The following is a 20389-nucleotide window of genomic DNA, read 5'->3' on the forward strand; positions in this document are numbered from 1 at the left end:
TCGAGGTGGGTCTTGGACAGTACAAAGACCAATAGTGCGCCCTATGTGGGGCGGGGCTGAGTTGCGGGCGACGCCATTTGTCCCCTTCGCTGCTCCGTAGTGACGAGATTGTTGTGATGTTGCAGAAATCCGGGCTTGGAATTGAAGACGAACATGCGGCTCGGTTCCCAGGACCTTTGGTGCAGCTGCTGAGGGCGGGGGCGAGTACACGCGGTTTAGTCATTGCTGGAGTTCATTGCACGGGTAACGAGGAGCGGTCGATTAGGGATTGTAGCTCTATTGGACTCGATTTGGGAGCTGCATGCTCCCCTTTCACTCTGTGTGGTTCGGGACTGGGGGGTTGAGAAAACGGGTTGGGGTCACGTATTAACCTGCAGAGCGGACTGCTGGTACCAGAGTGAGGCCCGAAGTGCCTTGCGGCGTTGGGGAGACCAAGTCAGGTAGGCAGGAGACGGGGCGGTAGGATCTCTCTCTCTCTCTCTGGGGAGCTCTGTTTCTGTTCCCCGCTTTCTGCTCCAAGAGCCGCTCCTAAATCATTTCTGCTCAGCTATGTCGCCAGTTTCAGCTGCAGCCCAGGTTCCTACGTTGGTCTCCCTGTTTGACCTCAACGCGGATGCTCCGGTCCTTCAGGGCCTGAACTTGGTGAGCCACCCTTCTGGGGAGGCTCTGGCCCAAGCTCTGCAGACTTCCTGTCCAGGTATCTGGGAAGGTTTGGGGAGGACCCATGAGGAACGTGACACGCTCTTTAGAGCTTATTGCTCCTCCAGGGAACACGTTCTTATTGATATTCCCCAGTTTAAGAGCCCTTGTTGACGTCTTTCTATGGATAAAATTTATCTTAGATTCACTCAATCTCTGGGTTGTTTCCAACACAGACGCCTGGATTGTCTCCAAACCAACCTCTTGCCATTGTTTGTATCAGGTCACGTTTACAAGCACTGCCTGCAAAATCACTTCAGAATTCCTAGATAGAGTTCAAATTTAACTGGATCCCAATTAAATTACTCGTTCTTGTTGAATATAGAGCAAAAAATTTTTAAATGTTTATTTCTGAGAGAGAGAGTGAATGGGGGAAGGGCAGAGAGATTGGGAGACAGAGACCCCCAAGCAGAGGTGGGGCTGGAAGCGCAGAGCCCAAGGCAGGGCTGCAACTCACCAACCTTGAGATCATGACCTGAGCCAAAATCAGGAGTCGGATTTTAACTGACTGAGCCACCCAGGCGCCCCAATGTAAAACTTTTTTTTTTTTTTTTTTTTTACAACATTAGTTTGTCTTTGGCTGTTTTTTCTTGAGCATGTTTTTTAAAAACCGGACTGTAATTGGAAACGTAAAGCTATTTAAAGGGCATTTGAGAAGTGGTTTTTGCAAACATGATTTTAATGTTGCCAAAAATTATTTTCTGCAGGATTCCTCTAGGTAATCCCTTTAGTTAATTTAGTGTTTGATATATATTCACCTTACATACTTCTTTTCAGAAACGTATTGTATCAGGTGATTACTGTGCCATTTATTTCATTATTACTAGATTATAAATTCTTTGGAGGAAAAGATGCTTTTCTTTTGTATCCCCCTTTGTATATTAGACAGTGAATGTGATTCCAGGTGCAGATTTGGGCTCCCTTTCCACCTCTAATTGCCCTCCCCTTATTTAGGTTCAGGGGAGAGCGCAAGCCCAGAAAGAAAACTCCAGGGTCTGCTGGATATTTCAGAAAAGTTATTTTGTTCAACTTGTGACCAGACCTTCCACAACCACCAGGAACAGGTAAGGCCAGGTGCAGAGGTAAATGGTGGAAGCAAAAGTATAATGGTGGGTGAGGAGAGGTAGACGTATGATTTATCTTTAATCAAGGTTTACGTTTTGAGTAAGGCTGTTGGTGTTATCCAACACACTTCCTGGAGTTCTGTTACTGGTGATGGGTACCATAAAGGGCCAGAGGGGGGCATATTTCCACATTCAGCCTCCCCCTTTGCTTCCTACCAGAGGGAACATTATAAGCTTGACTGGCATCGGTTTAACCTAAAGCAACGTCTCAAGGACAAGCCTCTCCTGTCTGCCCTGGACTTTGAAAAGCAGAGTTCCACAGGTGATGGCTGGTAGACCTGGGTTGAGTAGGACGTGGGGGTGGAGGAGGGCTCTAGTTTAGGAGCCTGTGGAAAGGTCAAAGATGGAACGCCAAACTTGTGCACCTCATGTTTTCAGGAGATCTTTCCAGCATCTCAGGATCAGAAGACTCAGACTCAGCCAGTGAAGAGGGCTTGCAGATTCTGGATGAGGAGAGGGCAGAGTATGAGAAGCCCACCAGAGCCCAAGGCTTCCGCCCCCATCGGGTTCTTTTCCAGAATGCCCGGGGCCAGTTCCTTGATGCCTACCGCTGTGTCCTGGGCCCTCGCCAGGCAAGTGGCAGCGCAGGTTGTGTGGTCAACTGCAGCCTTTTGGACACTCAGCCTAGATTTCCCCTGAACCCAGTCCATTTCTTACTTTTTTCTCTTTCTTCCTGTTGCATGTGGGGTCACAATTGACAGCACAGTCTTGGATTGAATTGGCCTGAATCTGGGGTCGGGTGTAAAGGAGTTAAGTTTGGAAACAGACCAATCTAGGTTTGAATTGTCATTCTGCCACTTGATCTTGACTACCTCTACAAGCTTCATATTTCCTGACTTGTAAAATGGAGACAAGCCTCAGGATGGTTATATGAAATGAGATAGTGCAGGTGAAACACTTAGCTCTGGCACTTAGTTTCTTACTCTCAGTGAATGCAACAGATAGGTTTGTGCTGTCCCTCTGTCATCCAGGTGTCCCCAGAAGAACCAGAACTGCTGCTACAGAACCTGCAAAACGGAGGTCCCGGATACTGTGTGGTGCTCATGGCTGCGGCTGGGCACTTTGCTGGTGCCATTTTTCAGGGGTGAGAGGGTGCTGCGTGGGTGTAAGGATGGAATGGACCCGGTTAGCCTGGGAGTACGGGCTAGTTTCCAGTACTGAGTCCGTGTTGTCTACAGAAGAGACGTGGTGACACACAAGACCTTTCACCGCTACACGGTGCGGGCCAAGCGGGGCACGGCCCAGGGAGTTCGGGATGCCCGGGGTGCGGCTTCTCGTTCTGCCGGAGCCAACCTGAGGCGCTATAATGAAGCCACGTTATATAAGGTGAGTTAGGCGTCCCAGATCTGGTGGTCCGCTGATCTACTGTTTAGCCCTCTCAACTTGGCAGATACTCCAAGGGACGGACTCCCGTATCCTCCCAGTCTTCGTTATTTCTGAGTAGGCGAGGGTAGACTAGGGATGGATCCCCAAGAACCTTAGCCTTCTCATTCTTCCTTACCCTGTGTTACCTTCTACTTCCCATCCCTTACACGTCATCTGTGGGCCATTTTTTGGTGGGAGATTTGAAAACAGCAAGTGAAGATACACTGGCCTGACTTACTCTTTTTTCTAGGATGTTCGTGACCTGCTGGCAGGGCCGGGCTGGGCTAAAGCACTGGGGGAGGCTGGGACAATACTGCTACGTGCCCCCCGCTCTGGCCGGTCCTTGTTCTTCGGAGGCCCTGGCGCACCCCTGCAACGGGGGGATCCCCGGCTTTGGGATATCCCCCTCGCTACCCGCAGACCCACCTTCCGGGAGCTACAGCGTGTGCTCCATAAGCTGACCACCTTGCATGTCCACGGTGAGCCTTTTTTCTAGATCCCCAGACTCCCTAGATCTTCCTGTACTTTCCAGCCCAAGCTTTGGTTCTCATTTGTACATCCAGACAGCATCTTCATTGAGAGAAACCTGGAATGGCTTCTCTTCAGCTAAACTTGAGTAACATCTTTTGTTTTATGGCAGAAGAAGACCCCCGGGAGACAGTCAGGTTGGACTCACCTCGGACACACTGGAAGACCATGAGAGAGAAGAAGGCTATCGAGGCAGAAAGAAAGGTCTCCAGTGATGAAAATGAGGCACTTGGGCAGGACGAGGAGTCTCCCAAACAGGGTTTGAGCACCATCTGGCAACTGTCCAATCTCTATCTGGGTGTCTATCCTGGAAATGCAGTCAGATCTCCTACTGTCACTTCCTTCTTTTTTTTTTTAAGTAGGCTCCGCGCCCAGTACAGAGCCCGATGCAGGGCTTGAACTCACCACCCTGAGATTAAGACCTGAGCTGATATCAAGAGTCGGATGCTTAACCGACTGAACAACCCAGGCGCCCCACTTCCTTCTTTGTAGATGAGCCCTTACACAACACACACACCGTTATACACACACACAAGTCTGTTATGATAAGGGGTATGTGGTAGCAGTTACAGAGACGTGTTTTGTGACCTTTCCAAATTTCCTGTTCTCTTTTGTTCATGGATGTATCCTCAGTACTTAGAAAACACGAAATAGTACATGAAATAGACGCTTGTGTTGCATAAACCTTACATAATTGACCTGTCTTACCGGATGGTGTGGTTTGGAGCTAAGGCCTGCTTTCCCGGCTGCAGACTCTTAGTCTGTGTGGCTGTCACTGCTCCCATGCTCTACTCTGTTATGTACCATCCTAAGGCTGCTCAAGGGGAGAGTCTAAGGACACTTGTTCCTGCATAGCTCCTGCTGGGTCTGTTCTTGTCTGAGCTGAGAGTTCCATTTCTGCATGTGATACTAACGGATTCAGCTTTTGATGTGCTACTTGGTCTTGGCTGACAAACTACAAATACTTAATTTAATTTCAAGATCATCTGAATTACCTTTTTATGTACACTTATAGCATCTGGGCCAGCCCACATACTTCCACCCTCTGTATCATCTCTTTGGACGGACCTCACATGTCATATTTTTCCCCAGGTTCAGGGTCGGAGGGAGAGGACAGCTTCCAGGTGGAGTTGGAGCTAGTAGAGTTGGCAGTGGGGACCCTGGATCTTCGGGAGTTTGAGGTATTGCCAAAGCGGAGGAGGAGGAAAAGGAATAAAAAGAAGGAGAGAAGCCGAGACCTGGAGGCTCTTCCTCAGCAAACTCAAGGAGATGAGGCCTTCTCACAGTCCACCCAGGGACGGGCAGCCCCTGTGGGGCCTTCTCTGGATGAGGCCAAGACCCCCGATCAGTCAGAGCTCTGGGACATGCTTCTAGCTGCTTGCCGAGCCGGAGATGTTGGGATGTTGAAACTCCAGCTAGCTGCCGGCCCCATAGACCCTGGAGTTCTGTCTCTGCTCAGTGCCCCCTTGGGCTCCAGCGGCTTCACGCTCCTGCATGCGGCAGCTGCAGCTGGGAGAGGCTCAGTGGTTCGCCTGCTGCTGGAGGCGGGTGCTGACCCTACTGTGCAGTAAGTAAGGGTCCCCAAGCCGAGCCCTTTAGGGTATAGAGAGGATCATCTGGAGGCTAATGGTGGTACTGGCTACTTCACAGTATCCCCTTCATCTGTCTGGGTGAGGTTGGGAGATGTAAGAAGCGAGCTGAACCCATTTTTTTTGTGGGGGCGGTTTGCACCTAGGGACTCCAGGGCCCGGCCGCCATATACAGTCGCAGCTGACAAGTCAACACGTAATGAGTTCCGAAGGTTCATGGAGAAGAATCCAGATGCTTATGATTACAGCAAGGCTCAGGTGAGCTGGAAAAGAAGCAGCAGCAGAGTAGGAAGCCATCACAGACCCTGGCTAGATCTTTTCCACGTTCTTCTAGTTTCCCCAAAGATAGCGTGTATGGGTCTTACCTTACCCCTCCCTGGAAATTCTCCAGGTGCCAGGGCCCCTGACGCCAGAAATGGAGGCACAGCAGGCTCTGCGGAAAAGGGAGCAGAAGGCTGCCCGGCGGCAACGGGAAAAACAGCAGCTGCAGCAGCGGGAGCAGGAGGCGCGGGAGCAAGAAGAGCGGCGGCGCTTTGCCGCCCTCAGCGATCGGGAGAAGGTGAGGCTGGTGGTTCTCTCTTCCACAGCTGAGACCTCCTGAGAGTTCCGACCCCTTCCCAGTGTGCCGCTGTCACTTCTGGAGCATCCCATCCACCACTGGGGCCTTGTCCTTAACAAGACTTCTCTTCCCCGCAGAGAGCCCTGGCTGCAGAGCGCAGGCTGGCTGCCCAGCTGGGAGCCCCCACCCCTCAGGCCCCAGGCTCTGCAGTCATCAGTGCTCAGTAAGTGCTCAGCCTGCAGGGGCAGGCGTGATGGGTGGGCTGTGTTGGGGCACGCAGAATGCGTGCTTGCAGAGAACTCAGGCTGTTGAGGGGACTTGAGATGTTCTGGGAACCCTCTGGAGCCAAACCAGAAATGGCAGGAGGGAATGGGGAGAGCTTGGATCGGAAAGTTTCTGGGGTACCTGGTCAGCCCTTTGTGTTCTTCTTGTCCAGACGCTGCTGGAGTTGTGGGACATCCCTCCAAGGCCTCATTCCCTTTCACTATCTCGACTTCTCTTTCTGCTCCACACGCTGCCTCCGGGATCATCGCTGCCAGGCTGGAAAGCCCTCTTCCTGATCTCTTAGGGCTGTGCCTGGGGCTGACTCTGGGCCTTGAGAGGGTGCATTCATGCTAGCCTTAGGCTTCTTCTTTCCCATGAAACCAGAGTGTTTGGAAGATTAGGGAGGACACTCAGGAACCAGGGCAAAGACAGGGCCACAGAGGTGTGTGGAGCTGGTACTGTCTCTGGAACTTTAATCATAATAAAGTCTGGCAAGGAAACTGCACTTGTACTCGCATTCAGGCCTTGTGACCTTTGGTTCCACGTGGTCACCGGGGCCAGCACCAAGGGATCCTACCCACTCCGTGTCCCAGGCCTAAGGGTTACCTTTCTTTCAGTGCCCACTTAACTCCATTGGTTCAGAGGGACTTTGTGTATCAGCTGAGAGGGAATAGATGTATGTCTTATGCAAGGTGCTATTGAGGATAGGCCTATCCAGAAACTGGATTTGGGGCTCAGAAGGCACGTTTTCTAGCTCTAGCAATGTGATTTTGTTGAGGGCTCCCCTAGAAAACAGCAGGGGTCTTGGCACGTAGAGGGTCTGTTGTGGCCCCTGCCTTGTCCAGTACCGGCCCAAGTTAAACCCATTGATCCAGACTTGGCCCTGGCAAAGAGAGAAGAAAATAAAGGGTCAGCTATCAAGGGCGTAGAATCATGCCCTTTGGGGTTTCTAATCAGAGGAATTTCTGCTGCCCCTTCTTCCATGATTTTCCTCTCATCACCTTGACCCCAACCCCACTGTCAGCAATACCTTGGTCCATCCAGGTAGAAAGAGGAAAGTGTCCCCGCCTTCTCCTAAAATTGAAAATGTTGTGGAGTAGAAGGTGGGGCCAGAGGGAGCTTGAGGGTGTGAACTTCTCAGCAACGGGAGGGGAAACCACCACTTTACAAGTTTATCAACTTTCAGAGGGAACATCAGCCACTGGGTAAGGGCTGTTTGTCCCAGAACTGGTGGCTCTAATAGGCCCTGTGAAGAAGACAAATGAAAATTCATCATTCGTTAAGCTCTTAAGGCCAAACTGTCCCTAATCAAGCCCTGGGATATAACTGTTGGCCATGTCTAGAGCCCCACAAGTGACTACTTTGCTGCCTAACTCCTAAGCACATGGCTCTTGTCTATCTTTCATTAGGCCCCTATCTTTCCAAGGGACTTTGGTCAGTAAGAGTATGGAGGAGAAGGGGGTGGGCAAAGCTAGCTCACCTTGAAGTCACTGCTGTTGGACCCAAAACTGAGCCTCCCCATGTTCTCCAGCAGGATGTCCAGTTTGGCCCCCATTTTCCCCATCAAAAATAGTTGGTGTTTCATGTTTCGTTCCAAGACACCCTGAAACACCTGTGGATAAAAAGATCTGTGAGCGGAAGGGCTCCACATCTAGCTCGTGGCCGTGACACAGGAAGCTACGTTAGCACCTGTATCTGGGGAGCAAAGAGAATGTGGCCTGTCAGTTACCCATCCATTCTGGAACCTTAGCCTCAGCCAAATTCTTCCTCATCCCAGCTTATCCCTGGGCCCCCTGCAAATGTGGGCAGACAAGGGGAAAAGGTAGATAAGGGGACCTTAAGGCTAAAGGTGCTGGGAAGGAGAGAGGAGATGGGCTCACAAGTTTCTTACCCCATCTACCATCACATAGGCACGGTCATGGACTCCATTGTTAGGCACCCACAACTGTGTTGGCTCAGAAACAGTATGGGTCAGATAGGTCCGGTACAACATAAAGCCGTGGTCCTGGGTGTGGAAGAGTTAAGTACTTAAGTACTTAAGATGAACTGAGAGGTAAGAGGGGACACTGTGGGGAAGATGTGCAGCTCAGAGAACCTTTGGCTACAGCTGTTGAGGAAGGTTGCCATTCCTACTAGATGTGGGATTATGCCTTACCTGTTTGACAGCCTCAAAGGTCATGGGCAAGATTGAACGGATGGGCCCGTGGGGACAAAGGATGTCCAGGAAAGACAGCAGATACCCATCCTATTAGAAAAAGGGAAAGGTATTAGAACAAAGGGGAAGTTTCAGAATAGAGGGCAGGATAGGCTAGGCCATTTATAGAGAATAAAGAGGTAGGATCAGAGAAAAGATGGGGAAGAGCTTACCAGGTGCAGGGTCAAAGGTCCGAGCATCATCTTAGGGCTGGGGGGAGGTAAAGGTCCCAAGGGAATTTCCTGGAACTGAGCCCAAATTCTCTCAGGAGCCATAGGAAAACCACACAACCCCTATTCCAAAACCCCGCACAGGGATCTTAACCTGGGGTCCAGGGAAGGGCTTCATGGGGTCATGAAGATCCTGTAATTTTGCACACACTTGTGTGTATCTTCCCAAATAGTCCCCATTTGGGTGGGTGGGAAATGCTTCTGTGAGGCTATGTGGCCCAGACAACAACCAGTGATTTATGGGATCCCATTACAAACAATTTAAGTACTCCCTTTCCCCAAATTAATAAAAGCCTTTGGCACTTAATGAAGTGGCAGGGCACCTTGCTGATGACATTTCGAAGAGCAAAAAGCTTAGGTGTAGGGTCCCCGGCTTCAGATATTGGTGCATCATAGTCATAGCTGGTAGTAATTGGAAGAAAGCGTCCCTTCTCATCAGCACCTGGGGTCAAATCAATTTCATTAATTCAATATCTCTCAAATAATAGGCACTAAGCAACGAAATTCATGCCGAGAAGTTTGCCATCAGAGGGGACAGGGGTGGCCATATCCAGCTTCTAGACCTCATAATCTAATTCCTTGATACGTCCCTGCTTCTACCCCAGGGACCATCTGGACTCACCATTCCAGTATCCGAAGTTGGTACCTCCATGGAACATGTACCTGAAGAGGGGGGGAAGGTGGGGGAAAGGCAAAAGCTGACCCACTGAATCTTCATTTTCATCCCCAATACCCAGTTACAGCTTCATGTTGGCCCGTGTCTCCAGTTACATGTTCACGCTGGCTCCCAACTTCAGCATGTTCTCTAGACCTTTGGTTACAGCTGAAATGGATCGTGTGGAGTGATTCTGGCCCCAGTAATCCAGCCAGCCTGTGTAGTATTCAGAGTTCACCTAGAAGGTGAAGTGGAAGATACCATAAATGAAATGGGAAACTGAGCTTGACCCATTCCAAACCCTGACTCTTGTTTTGACTGTCATCCCCTCCAGCTCCTCACCAATGGCCCATGGGGTTCGTATTTCCGAAGCAGGGCAAAGATTTCGGTCATGTTGTCAGCTGCAGAGAGGAGGCAAAAGGTGAACGATAAACACAGAAGAGGTGCCCCTTCCCCAGACTCCACTCCTAACCCTTGCTCAGGAGACCTGGGCCAAAATCTACAGTGGTATAGAGTCCCTGGAGGGAGCCACATTTGAGTCCTTCAGGCCCATCTGTGGTGAAGAGCAAGATCCTGTCTCCTAGCAGCGCACGGAAGAGCCCAGCCAAGTGTCTCATGTAGGTGAAGTCACAGGCTTTGTAGCTACCATATTCATTCTCCACCTGCCAAGGAAAAGGAAAAGTGGAACTTGGCCATGCGGTGAGGGTTAGGACCCCTGGCTCCTCCTTCCCCTTACCCAGACAGTTTGTACCCAGTCACTTGTACCTGAATGCTAATGATGTTGCCCCCATTGTGGTAGAGCCATGGATATAACTTGGGCAGCAAGACCTTGAACCAGGAGTCCACTGCGGCAAGAAAGTCTAAAGGAAGGAGCAGTGCTCTGCTCATTAGGACACCACCGCCTCCATAGCCCCCACCCTTAGTATCTATGCCAGCAACTTCAGTGATGCCCGAACCCTGGGCAGTTGGCATCCCACTTGTCTGCAAATAAATCTGAGAAGCAGTGAGTCTGAAACCCTCTTATGTACTTGTATGGCAAGGACATCTGGGCATAGGAACCCCTGAAGCAGTGTTTCTTGTAAATTTAGTTTTTAAACGTAAGAAAAATGTTAAATGCATCATATGGATGCAAGTGTATACTTGCGAGGGCTGTGAAGTAGCATGGGAATTCACAGAAATGCAGACTCTCTGACCTGCACCCTAATGTAACTGACGATCCAAGTGATTTGAGTCATTAATTGAAACATCGCTGTATTAGGTATCACGCCTTAGGTATCATCCTCAACTCCTGTTTGTGATTTTTGTTGATTCACCCTCAGGGTCTTCACTTCACTCTGCCTGACACTTTCTCCCCACCGTCCTTTATCCAGCTAACTCCAATGCAAGCTTAAGATCTTAACTTATTTCACTTCCTCAGGAAAACCTCGGATATCCCAGATGAGGGCAGATGTCTGTTACACACTCTCAGATCACCTCATACTTCTTTTTCAAGCATGTAACAAATTATAATTAAGCATTTACTTCTATAATTGTTTCCCGACAGTCTCTCTCCCCCACAGTGAGCAGGAACCTAGTCTGTCAGGTTCATTTGCTGCATCCTATCGCTGGGGACAATGCCTAGCAGGTAGCAGACTCTCAAAGGTGGAGTCAACAAAAGATGTGTTGGAGGATATTTTTGCATTAAGACACTGAACCCCTTTACATTTTGTTTCCTGTATAAAGGGTGCCCAGGTTTGACTGCCTCCTTTAATCCAAGCGTATATTAAATCTCATCCAACAAGTATTTATGGGTGCTTACCATACGCCAAATAATGCTCTAGGTGTTAGGGATACAGAGTACAACAAAATAGACCAAAATCTCTGCCCTTGTCGAATTTCCTTTCCAGTGAGGAAGGCAGACAATAAATAAATAGCCAAAATGTATAGTGTGTTAGTGCCAACAACAAAAAATATATATGGAAGAAGGATATATATGGAAGAAGGAAGAAAAATATATATGGAAGAAGGGGAGCTTAAATTTTAGAGCGTAGCCCAGGGAAGGCATCACGGAGAAGGTGATTCTGCAGGAAGACTGAGGGAGCACCAAGTGCAAAGGCCTCAAGGCAGGAATGTGCCTGGTGAGTCTGAAAAACAGCCAGTGAAGCCAGTGTGAACAATAAGGGAAAGAGTAGATGTCAGGTAGGTGACTGGGCCAATTAGGTAGGACCTAATAGGCCATTTTAAGGAGTCCATGGTTCATATTCTGAATGAGATGAGAACGTATTAGATTTAAGTAGAGAAATGACATGATCTGAGATATATGTTTAAACTTATATTTGCATTGAGAACAGACTATAAGGGGTGAGGGCAAAGAAGGGGAAGCAATAAGGAACCTATTCAAGTAGTCCAGGTGGGAGAGGCAGCTTGGACCAGTGGGGGTGATGAAAAGTAGTTGAAGTCAGTATATTCAATATATTTGCAGGACTTTCTGATAGGTTGAATATGAGAAAAAGGTGTAACAAATACCATGGTGTTTAGCCTGATCAGTTGCAAAATGGAGTTGTTATGAACTGAGGCGAGATGGTAGGAACAGCTCGTTGGAGAGGCCATACCGGAAGCTTAATTGTATCATTATGCCTTAGATCTCCAAACATGCAACCAGATATATGTTTTCAGAGGCCAAGGGAGAGTCCTGGAACTGGAGATACATATTTCAGAGTCATTAACTATTAGTTGGGATCAAAAGCCATGAGAATGGATGAGATTGTCTAAGGAAACACACAAAAGAGAAGCATCCCAGGACTGAGCCCTGAAACACCCCAGCATTTAGAGGAAACAGAAAGGGAGAAGAACCAGCAAGAGACTAAGAAGGAAGGGTCAGCAAGGCTGGGATGTGGGGGGAAGGGGGGGGGACCAGATAAAGGTGGTATTTTGGAAGCTGAGAGAAGAATGCATTTCAAAGAACGGAGGCCTAGAGAGGGACCGTGGATTCAGCAGTGAAGAGGTTGCTAGCTTTCTTGAGAACAATGGACATTGCATGTTGGTGTCCCATCACTACTTTGCCATTTCAAATGCATTTCATAGTCAGCTGAAGTCAGAGGAATTGCTAGAAGGGGCGTAAATCTCTTCAGCACCCTATGAAGTGAAGTGCCTGGAAGGTCCCCAGCAGATACGAAGCAATTTTACCAGAGTGATCCTTTTTTTTTTAATGTTTATTTTTGAGAGAGGGGGAGAGAGGGAGAGCATGAGCAGGGAAGGGGCAGAGAGAGGGAGACACAGAACCTGAAGAAGGCTCCAGGCTCTGAGCTGTTAGCACAGAGCCCGACACGGAGCTCAAACTCATGAACTCTGAGCCGAAGTCAGAAGCTTAACCAACTGAACCACTCGTGCTCCCAGAGTGATCTTTTTAAAAGATATAAATCAGATAAAATCACTCCCTTGCTCTGATGATGGAATTCCTATTTACACCTGAAAATCCAAACTCCTTGAAATAGTGGGCATTTCAGAGTTGATCATGAGTTCTTGTCTCTCCCTATGCTCTTTCCCCAGGCAATGGCCCAGTATCTGTGGATCTAAGTGCCATCTTTAGACTGGTGAATCCCAAATTTACCTCTAGCTCAGACCTCCTCATGAGCTCCACACTCACGCAGCCCGTGGCTTAACATCCTCACTTGAGTGTGATATGATAAAAATTTAACATGATCAGAAGAACTGCTTTTCCTCCAAAAAGGTGGTCCTTTGCCACCCCTAGTCTCTTCCATCTTTCCTATGTCAGTAATGGCACCGCCATCTTGACTAGCCAGAAAGCTGGATTCCTTTCTTTCCAGACCCTACCCCCTGCCCCTACTCTTCCCCTTCCCAACAAAATCTATCAATCAGTCCTGGTGATTTTCATCCCCAACTTGTATCTCAATTCTGCCCTCTTCCCATCTCCGCCACGGTCACCTGAGTCCAGGAGCCAACGCCTGCCTCCTCAACTACAGCCAGAGTCTCCCAATTAGTTTTTCCACCTCTATCCTTGTTCCCCTCCCTCCATTCTCCACACTCAGGCTCAAGTAATCTGAAAACAAATCAATATGTCTCTTTAAGAAGCTCTTTCAATGGTTTATGTCTCGTTAAGCTCTTTCAGTGGCTTTCTACTCTGCTTAGGATACAATGCAAACCCCTTACAATGGCCTACAAGGTCCTTTATTAACATTCCCTATCTATCTCCAATTTCACAGCACATTCCTCTCTCCCTATGCCCCAGCCAAGCTGGCCTCAACCATGCCATGTTCTTTCCCATCTCTGTGCATTTGAATATACTGTTTCTTCTACCTGGTCATTCTCACCTCACTCTTTATATGACCAGAGCTTTCCCTTCCCTGGAGTCAAGTGAAATGTCATCATTTCAGAAGAGCCTTCAGAACTTCAGACTTCCCTACCAAAAACAGGTGTTCTCGGTTTTTAATTTTTTTTTAATGTTTACTTTTGAGAGAGAGAGAAAGAGCATGAGCAGGGGAGGGGCAGAGAGAGAGAGAGGGAGACACAGAATCTGAAGCAGGTTCCAGGCTCTGAACTGTCAGCACAGAGCCTGACACGGGGCTTGAACTCACAAACTGTGAGATCATGACCTGAGCCGAAGTCGAAGTTTAACCAACTGAGCCCCCCAGGTGCCCCAACAGGCCTTCTCTGTTATTCACGATCGCAATTCCTTGTCTGTTTTCTTGTGTAGTATTTATACAGCTTGCAATAATCTTACAGGTTTTGGTTTTTTAACAATCTGTTTCTTTCACCATAAGCTCCATTGCACAGGGACTGGGTCTGTCTGGTTCCCCAGTTTCTAGCATCTTGTTGGGCATGAAGGGAACACTCAAATATCTGCATGAATGATCTCCAGTTTGGGGATGGTCTCTTCTGTTTTGGGCACCCAACGACCCGTTTTGTTGCTGTTGTTTGCTGTTTTCTGTGCTAAAAATCTTGTCTCAACTCACCTGGATCTGAGGTTCTCAGTTGGATTTCAGGCTTTCGAAGCAACCAGGCTGGGAGACCCCCCTGAGACAAACATAAAGACACCAGGTTTTGTTGTTTGGGAGTGAAGTAGCGGAGGTAAGAAGGGAGGATGTTGTGTATAGCGCCGCAGTGCGGGCAGATGGGAGGAGTCCGGGAAGAGCACGAGTGGCCCTTCTAACTCACCATCTCCCACTCTGCACAGATGTAAGGTCCTGGTCTGAGTATGACCAACAGGTCTGCTATAGATGCCTCATTCAGAAATGCAGTGAGGTCCCGGCTGCCATTAAAGTTATAGACCCCAGGCTCTGGCTCATGGTAGTTCCAGGGCACATAACTGAGAAAGAAAGAGGTTAACAGGGCCCGAGGCAGGGCGGTGCTGGAGAGGCTTAAGGGATCGGGCCTTGCACGGACTCTCCAGGAAGCGGTTGGTAGGAGGTCCTGGCCCACCCTTTCCCACCCTAGGCCTGGAAGCCCTGGAGCTCTCATACCCAGCCAGTCTATCTGTCCCAACACCCTTCTTAAGTGGGTGGTAGGAAGAATAAAATCCCACCCTCCATGGCTCTCCTGAGCACTTCTTACAACTGTACAGCGTTGAGGCCACTCATTCGCATCTTCAAGAGCCGGTCTGCCCAAAGCACCCGTGGTACCCGAAAGTAGTGCAGGCTGCCGGACACGTAGCGGAATGGGGCCCCATCCAGGAGGAATCTGTCATTTTCCCGATCCACTATGAACGACCGAGTGTCTGCCTGCAAAGGGAGAGATTATGCTCAGCAGAGGTCTGGAGTTGGCAGGGGGATCGGTGTCTGCGTTGGAGATGGAACTAGCCCTGCCCATTGTTGGGTTACTTTTCACTTTCTTTCTCTCCTGGGCTAGATCTGATCCCGTTTCACCGCACCCAGCCTGATTCAATCCTGTCATTCTACCTGGGGCAGCAGCACCCAGCCTGCTGATTCAATTCTGTCATTTTACCTGGGGCAGCAGCAGCGTCAGAAGTGGCAACAGCAGGGAAGGAAGGCAGGGCGGCTTCTTGGGAGCCATGGCGCTAACACGGCTCCTCTAGTCAGAGAGGGCGGTCCGACTGTCACGTGGCGGATTCCTGGGAGGGAACCTCAGCGAGCAAGGGGGCGGAGACCACCTCTAGTTGCCAGGCGATCAGCCTGGCCTTGTCCACCCGCTACTCTACTAGTTTGTAAAATCCTCTACATCTTGAATCAGCTTCATCAGCGTCACCTGGGAGCTTGTTAGAAATGCAGAGTCTCAGGTCCTACCTCAGACCTACAGAATCAGAATTTGTACTTTAACAAGATTCCCAGGCGATTCTAAAGACATCCAAGATTGAGAAGCACTGTTCTACTAAACTGAGCTCCCTGAGGGTGAAGAGTACCTTGTCCACCTTGAATCCTCAGCTTCTAGTACAAGGCCTGGCACATAGCAGGTTAAATCTAGATGAATGAATGTCAGAACCAGGGGGCAAAAACAGGTTCAGAACCAAGAGAAACCAGATCTTCCCAGTGGTGTGAAAGTGGGGAACAGGTTATAAGAGGGATCTTTTTTCCTGGTGGCCCCGTTTCAGTAAGAGACCATCTCGGTCATCCCGTCTTCTTTGGATGTGCACTGCTCTCCAATTTATCCCTGCCTGCCTGTGCAAGAGATGCCAAGGACAACTTGGGGCCAAGACTTGGGGATTTGTGAATTTCCAAGACTCCTGCCTTCACAGTCCCAAGCCTGGGATGTAAGGACCAGGATAAAATAAATAAAATGATAATAAAAATAATAGTAATTTCTGTTTACTGACACTAAGGGCTGTGTGTCAGATATTGTGCTCAGCACTTTACATCTCATTTAATCTTCAAAAAACTCTGCGCAGTAGATAAGTCTCATTTCCATTTTACAGATGAAGAAATTGAGAGAAAATTTAAATAGCCTGTTTAAGGTCACATAACTAGTTTAGCAGAGATGGGATTTGAACTAGGCATTCTGGCCCCACAGTACGTGCACTTAACTTTGGGTGCTATTATACCTTGTTACCATTTAGGGAAACCGAGGCTCTGAGAGGTTAAGTAAGTCGTCCGAGGTCACACAGCTAATAACTAAGCTGTTAAGACAAGATTTAGAACCTAGTCTGGTTCAAAAGCCCGAGCTCTTAACCACTGAAATTAGAGTGGTGGGATACAGGCCAGAGCCCCAAGGTTGTACTGATCAGAGACGTAGAGGTCCAGGCCGCCAGCACCCACCCCAGAACCGCCCCTCGCGGCTGGACTGTAGTCAGCCTCCTACCTCCGGCATTGGGAGATGGAAGTCCTGGGGGCCTCGGGCCGAGCCCGGCTTTGCTCCCGTTTGGCGTAAGTGCCTGCGTCTTGACCACTACTGAAGGCCAGGTGTGGAACCTTCACCCGGGTCCTGGGACCCGTCCTACCCCAGGCTTAGCCCGCCCCCGGCCTCTCTGCTTCTGGCCCCCACATCATCCATACGCCCAGCGGTTGCTAGGCTACCGCGGGCCGTTACGCCGGCGCGGAATGATGACGTACTCACTTCTTCCGGTCTCCCGCGTCTCTCTCCAGCCCGAGCCAGGTCAGTGGGGATCCGGGGCTGACTCTCCCCGGGCTCTGGGCGCCGAGGCCGGGGGTGGGCCCTTCTGGAGGTGGGCTGGGCCCTCGCACCCCCCGGAACTACCCTCTGCCCTGCCCTGGCGGCCCGATGGCTGTGGGAGCGGGGGCCTCTCCAAGGTGGGCTGGGGTTGGAAGAGGCGGCCTGGTAGTCGCTGTGTGGCCGGAGGCTTTAAGGCACCTGACTCCAACCTTCTTGGAGTTGGCGTCGCCAGGACCCGTTTTCTCTACGTTCCGGGACCTGGGCCCCAGCTCTCCTGGTACTTCAGGGGTCGTCTGGATTGTCCCTGACCCACAACTCTGCCGTTTTTTTCCTTCCAGCATGATCCGCTGGGCCCCCAGCGCATCCCCTGGAAGAGCCCACTCAACCTGGACGAAGCCTTCGGCAGCCTCAGACCGCCCTTGAGGAGGATGACTGAGACACTATGGGCCACGCGCTGTGTGTCTGCTCTCGGGGAACTGTCATCATTGACAATAAGCGCTACCTCTTCATCCAGAAACTGGGGGAGGGGTGAGTGTTTGGAAATCACTTAGCTAGTAGTCCCCAGCGTTATGGCGATTGAAGGACAGCAGTCTGCACAAGATAGGGGCATAGAAGTATCCTCTTAACATATCCTTTAGGTCACCTGTCAGAGCCTAGCGACACGATAGTCAAAACTGGATTCTGGAGCCAGGCCTCCTGGATCCGCCTTGTGTGACCTTGAAAACCCATGGTTTCTTCATCTGCGTAATGGAGATAATTTTTTTGTTTTTTTGGTCACTGATGGAGTTGTAAGAATTAAATGAGATGATGCATATAAAACATCTCACCCAGTGACTGGTTCACAGCACTTGATAAATGTTGAGTGTTACTCATTTAATATTTATGGAGCGTTTGTCATGTGCAGAGCACTGCCTTATGATCAAAGCACCTCAGAGATTACTGTGTTCCTGCTCTTGAGCCCAAAGTGTAAAATCATCACACTCCTCTTGAAGCCACATCTTGGGAGGGTTTTTGCCAACTGGGAAAGATACCCCCCCCCCACCTCTTCCCTCCAGGGAATCCCTAGCAGTATGGGAGATGACCGTGGTCCTTCACTGACCCCTTTGGCCCACAGTGGGTTCAGCTATGTGGACCTAGTGGAGGGGTTACATGATGGACACTTCTACGCCCTGAAGCGGATCCTGTGTCACGAGCAGCAGGATCGGGAGGAGGCCCAACGAGAAGCAGACATGCATCGCCTCTTCCATCACCCCAACATCCTTCGCCTTGTGGCTTATTGTCTGAGAGAGCGGGGCACCAAACATGAAGCCTGGCTGCTGCTACCCTTCTTCAAGGTCAGAAAGTCTCCTGGCAATGGAGGGGCTTGCAACAAAGCCATCTACCAAGGGCTGTGTGAGTAGTCAAGCATGTTAGGAAGCAGACGTCATGTCCTGGGTTTGACCACTTCAGATTTGGGGTTTAGGGGAACCCAGGTGGGAATGTGAGGTGTATAGTGCGTGCAGTGAAAGAGTTGATAGGCTGTGACACAGGGAAGGGATCAGGGTCCGGGATCAGAGGCTCAGAAAATATCTCCAACTGTGGGAAAACTTGTGTTGCAGAGGGGTACGCTGTGGAATGAGATAGAAAGGCTGAAGGACAAAGGCAACTTCTTGACTGAAGATCAAATCCTTCAGCTGCTGCTCGGTATCTGCAGAGGCCTTGAGGCCATTCATGCCAGAGGTTATGCCCACAGGTCAGTGGGAGGGCCGTGCGTATTTACGGGGCAGAAAGGAAGAGCCTCCCCAAGAGGATCAAGAGGTCTCTGCTCTCCTCCCAAGGAACAATCCCCATGATTCTTTTGCCCTCAGGGATTCCAGCCTCCCTGTCCAGGGATGCTCATGGGCCATTTCTACTTCCCTACAGGGACCTGAAGCCTACCAATATCTTGCTTGGAGATGAGGGGCAACCGGTTTTAATGGACTTGGGCTCCATGAATCAAGCTTGCATCCATGTGGAGGGCTCCCGCCAGGCTCTGGCCCTGCAGGTAACAGAGCGTGCGGCTCCTTTGCCCTCCTGTTCCCCATCCGCAACTTCTTCCGGTGTGTGCCCCAATTTGGTCACATGACTATGACCTGTGCCCCACTTTTGAGTTGTGGGGCCACTGTTCCAGGACTGGGCAGCCCAGAGATGCACCATCTCCTACCGGGCCCCGGAGCTCTTCTCTGTGCAGAGCCACTGTGTCATCGATGAGCGGACCGATGTCTGGGTGAGGAACATGTGGGCGGGAGTATGGCGGGGAGAGGAATGCTACTCTGTACCTGCTGTCACGTAGAGAGGCAGGTCTTTGTTTTCGAGTGCATGGGGCCCCAGGAACTGTATGTGTCCCCATCCCCCTCGACTTCCTTCCTGGGAGCTGTCACTGACACCGTACTCAGTTGCTCAGGAAGTGGTATAATCCCGCTCTTTGAACAGAGTGAGTACAGCTAAATGTCAGGCCTGAAGGCAGTGGCTAAACGAGGGGTACAGAAGCCTCCAGCTACCTGGTGATTTCTCTGGACCCTGGTTTGGTGTCATGTGGCTGAGGTCAGCATAATCTTTTTAGCTTATGCAGTCACATTTCACTACAGAATTAAGAGGAGAGGTATCCCTCCCATTGGTCCCCTGTCAAAGAATAACCACGTTGTGCTCAGTCCCTAGGCTGTGTGCTATATGCCATGATGTTTGGGGAGGGCCCATATGACATGGTGTTCCAGAAGGGTGACAGTGTGGCCCTTGCCGTGCAGAACCAACTAAGCATCCCACACAGTCCCAGGTAAGCAATAAAAGGGCCACCAAACATTTCAGACTGCTCCCAGACATTAGTGGAGTTGGAACCTTCGCACAGGGAACGAGGACTGTCTGGTCACCCTGTCCGCCTCCTTCCACAGGCATTCTTCAGCACTGCGGCAGCTCTTGGCCTCCATGATGACTGTAGACCCCCAGCAGCGTCCTCGCATTCATCTCCTTCTCAGTCAGCTGGAGGCACTGCAACCCCCGGCTTTGGGCCAGCACACCACCCAAATCTGAACAAACCAGTGGCCATGTTGAGGTGGCCCCCGGGCCTTGGAAGGAGGATCCCATCCCCTTATTAGAATCTCCACGTGTTCTCTCCAGGACTGCTGTCTTGCAGTTGGGGGCAGGTGGGTGGGGACAGTCAACTCAGTCTTCTGTCTCTGCTTCTGCTCGCTTATCTCAAAGAGCAACAACTGAACAGGGGGACAGACTGAGTTGCGGTGGACAGGGTTGGGGAGTGGGGAAAGGGAAACTGATAGAATCGAGACAGGTTCTGAGCAGGACTGCTGAGCTTACATCATGGTCTGCCTCCACATCTGGGAGCAAGAGAATGTATAAAAAGAAGAATAAAGTGAAAGCAGCTTGGTGTGGATCTTAGTCTCATTGTTCCTGGAGTGAGAAGAGGTGCCAGGGGCCCAAGGTCTGGCTGCCGTTTCCAAGGGAACAGACTGGGAAGAGACACTGGTGTAGCGAAGGGTGGTGGGACTTCGTCATTCCACGTGAGGAGGCAGGTATCCTTACCTTACATCTGGCTAGCCAGGAGCGGGCAGTTCTCTGAGCTTGCCTTGGTCAAACACTTAAACCTGTTCTG

General features: G+C 50.2%; 3 protein-coding genes across 16 annotated transcripts; 2 read left to right on the forward strand and 1 right to left on the reverse strand.

Moving 5' to 3' along the window:
* Positions 1-107: 107 nt before the first annotated feature.
* ANKZF1 (ankyrin repeat and zinc finger peptidyl tRNA hydrolase 1) lies at positions 108-6633 on the forward strand. 2 transcript variants are annotated; one of them, XM_043577875.1, is made up of 14 exons: positions 122-440; positions 548-697; positions 1654-1763; positions 1983-2085; positions 2202-2395; positions 2795-2907; positions 3002-3149; positions 3439-3667; positions 3829-3975; positions 4809-5283; positions 5452-5563; positions 5697-5864; positions 6002-6087; positions 6301-6633. In XM_043577875.1, exons 2-14 carry the CDS (start codon positions 550-552, stop codon positions 6422-6424), a joined length of 2157 nt encoding a protein of 718 aa, XP_043433810.1. In that variant the 5' UTR covers positions 122-440; positions 548-549; the 3' UTR covers positions 6425-6633. The 2 variants fall into 2 exon arrangements, with proteins under 2 accessions (XP_043433811.1, XP_043433810.1); XM_043577876.1 differs by lacking the exon at positions 548-697 and having other exon boundaries at positions 108-243.
* GLB1L (galactosidase beta 1 like) lies at positions 6576-16630 on the reverse strand. 7 transcript variants are annotated; one of them, XM_043577879.1, is made up of 17 exons: positions 16456-16619; positions 15148-15274; positions 14758-14924; positions 14362-14512; positions 14160-14220; positions 9973-10067; positions 9695-9869; positions 9550-9608; positions 9324-9445; positions 9175-9215; positions 8876-8994; positions 8496-8570; positions 8284-8373; positions 8020-8133; positions 7609-7740; positions 7159-7374; positions 6576-7011 (listed from the first exon to the last, which is right to left on the reverse strand). In XM_043577879.1, the coding sequence occupies exons 2-17, from the start codon at positions 15214-15216 to the stop codon at positions 6742-6744; spliced, it is 1956 nt and encodes a 651-aa protein (XP_043433814.1). In that variant the 5' UTR covers positions 15217-15274; positions 16456-16619; the 3' UTR covers positions 6576-6741. The 7 variants fall into 7 exon arrangements, with proteins under 7 accessions (XP_043433814.1, XP_043433816.1, XP_043433813.1 ...); XM_043577881.1 differs by having other exon boundaries at positions 15148-15286; XM_043577878.1 differs by having other exon boundaries at positions 15148-15415.
* A 39-nt stretch (positions 16631-16669) lies between these two features.
* STK16 (serine/threonine kinase 16) lies at positions 16670-20170 on the forward strand. Of its 7 annotated transcripts, none has more exons than XM_043577886.1 (8): positions 16670-16749; positions 17106-17295; positions 17882-18101; positions 18366-18499; positions 18670-18790; positions 18917-19012; positions 19437-19558; positions 19674-20170. In XM_043577886.1, the coding sequence occupies exons 2-8, from the start codon at positions 17210-17212 to the stop codon at positions 19810-19812; spliced, it is 918 nt and encodes a 305-aa protein (XP_043433821.1). In that variant the 5' UTR covers positions 16670-16749; positions 17106-17209; the 3' UTR covers positions 19813-20170. The 7 variants fall into 7 exon arrangements, with proteins under 7 accessions (XP_043433821.1, XP_043433827.1, XP_043433828.1 ...); XM_043577888.1 differs by having other exon boundaries at positions 16743-16904; XM_043577887.1 differs by having other exon boundaries at positions 16746-16819.
* The last annotated feature ends 219 nt before the right edge of the window (positions 20171-20389 follow it).

The sequence above is a fragment of the Prionailurus bengalensis genome, chromosome C1 (genome assembly GCF_016509475.1).
Source record: "Prionailurus bengalensis isolate Pbe53 chromosome C1, Fcat_Pben_1.1_paternal_pri, whole genome shotgun sequence".
In the NCBI taxonomy this organism is placed as follows: domain Eukaryota; kingdom Metazoa; phylum Chordata; class Mammalia; order Carnivora; family Felidae; genus Prionailurus; species Prionailurus bengalensis.

Bases quoted from the DNA above. Each gene is read 5' to 3' on its own strand.
- ANKZF1 (XM_043577875.1), top strand. From the start codon at position 550: ATGTCGCCAGTTTCAGCTGCAGCCCAGGTTCCTACGTTGGTCTCCCTG. The intron at 2,086-2,201 runs GTGATGGCTGGT...TCATGTTTTCAG, and splicing joins TGAAAAGCAGAGTTCCACAG to GAGATCTTTCCAGCATCTCA. The intron at 2,908-3,001 runs GTGAGAGGGTGC...TGTTGTCTACAG, and splicing joins GCTGGTGCCATTTTTCAGGG to AAGAGACGTGGTGACACACA.
- GLB1L (XM_043577879.1), bottom strand. From the start codon at position 15,216: ATGGCTCCCAAGAAGCCGCCCTGCCTTCCTTCCCTGCTGTTGCCACTT. The intron at 14,925-15,147 runs GTAAAATGACAG...CTCCCTTTGCAG, and splicing joins TGACGCTGCTGCTGCCCCAG to GCAGACACTCGGTCGTTCAT. The intron at 8,571-8,875 runs GTGCCCTGCCAC...ATTTGGGCTCAG, and splicing joins TTCGAAATGTCATCAGCAAG to TTCCAGGAAATTCCCTTGGG.
- STK16 (XM_043577889.1), top strand. From the start codon at position 17,664: ATGTGCAGAGCACTGCCTTATGATCAAAGCACCTCAGAGATTACTGTG. The intron at 18,102-18,365 runs GTCAGAAAGTCT...CTTGTGTTGCAG, and splicing joins TGCTGCTACCCTTCTTCAAG to AGGGGTACGCTGTGGAATGA. The intron at 19,013-19,436 runs GTGAGGAACATG...CGTTGTGCTCAG, and splicing joins ATGAGCGGACCGATGTCTGG to TCCCTAGGCTGTGTGCTATA.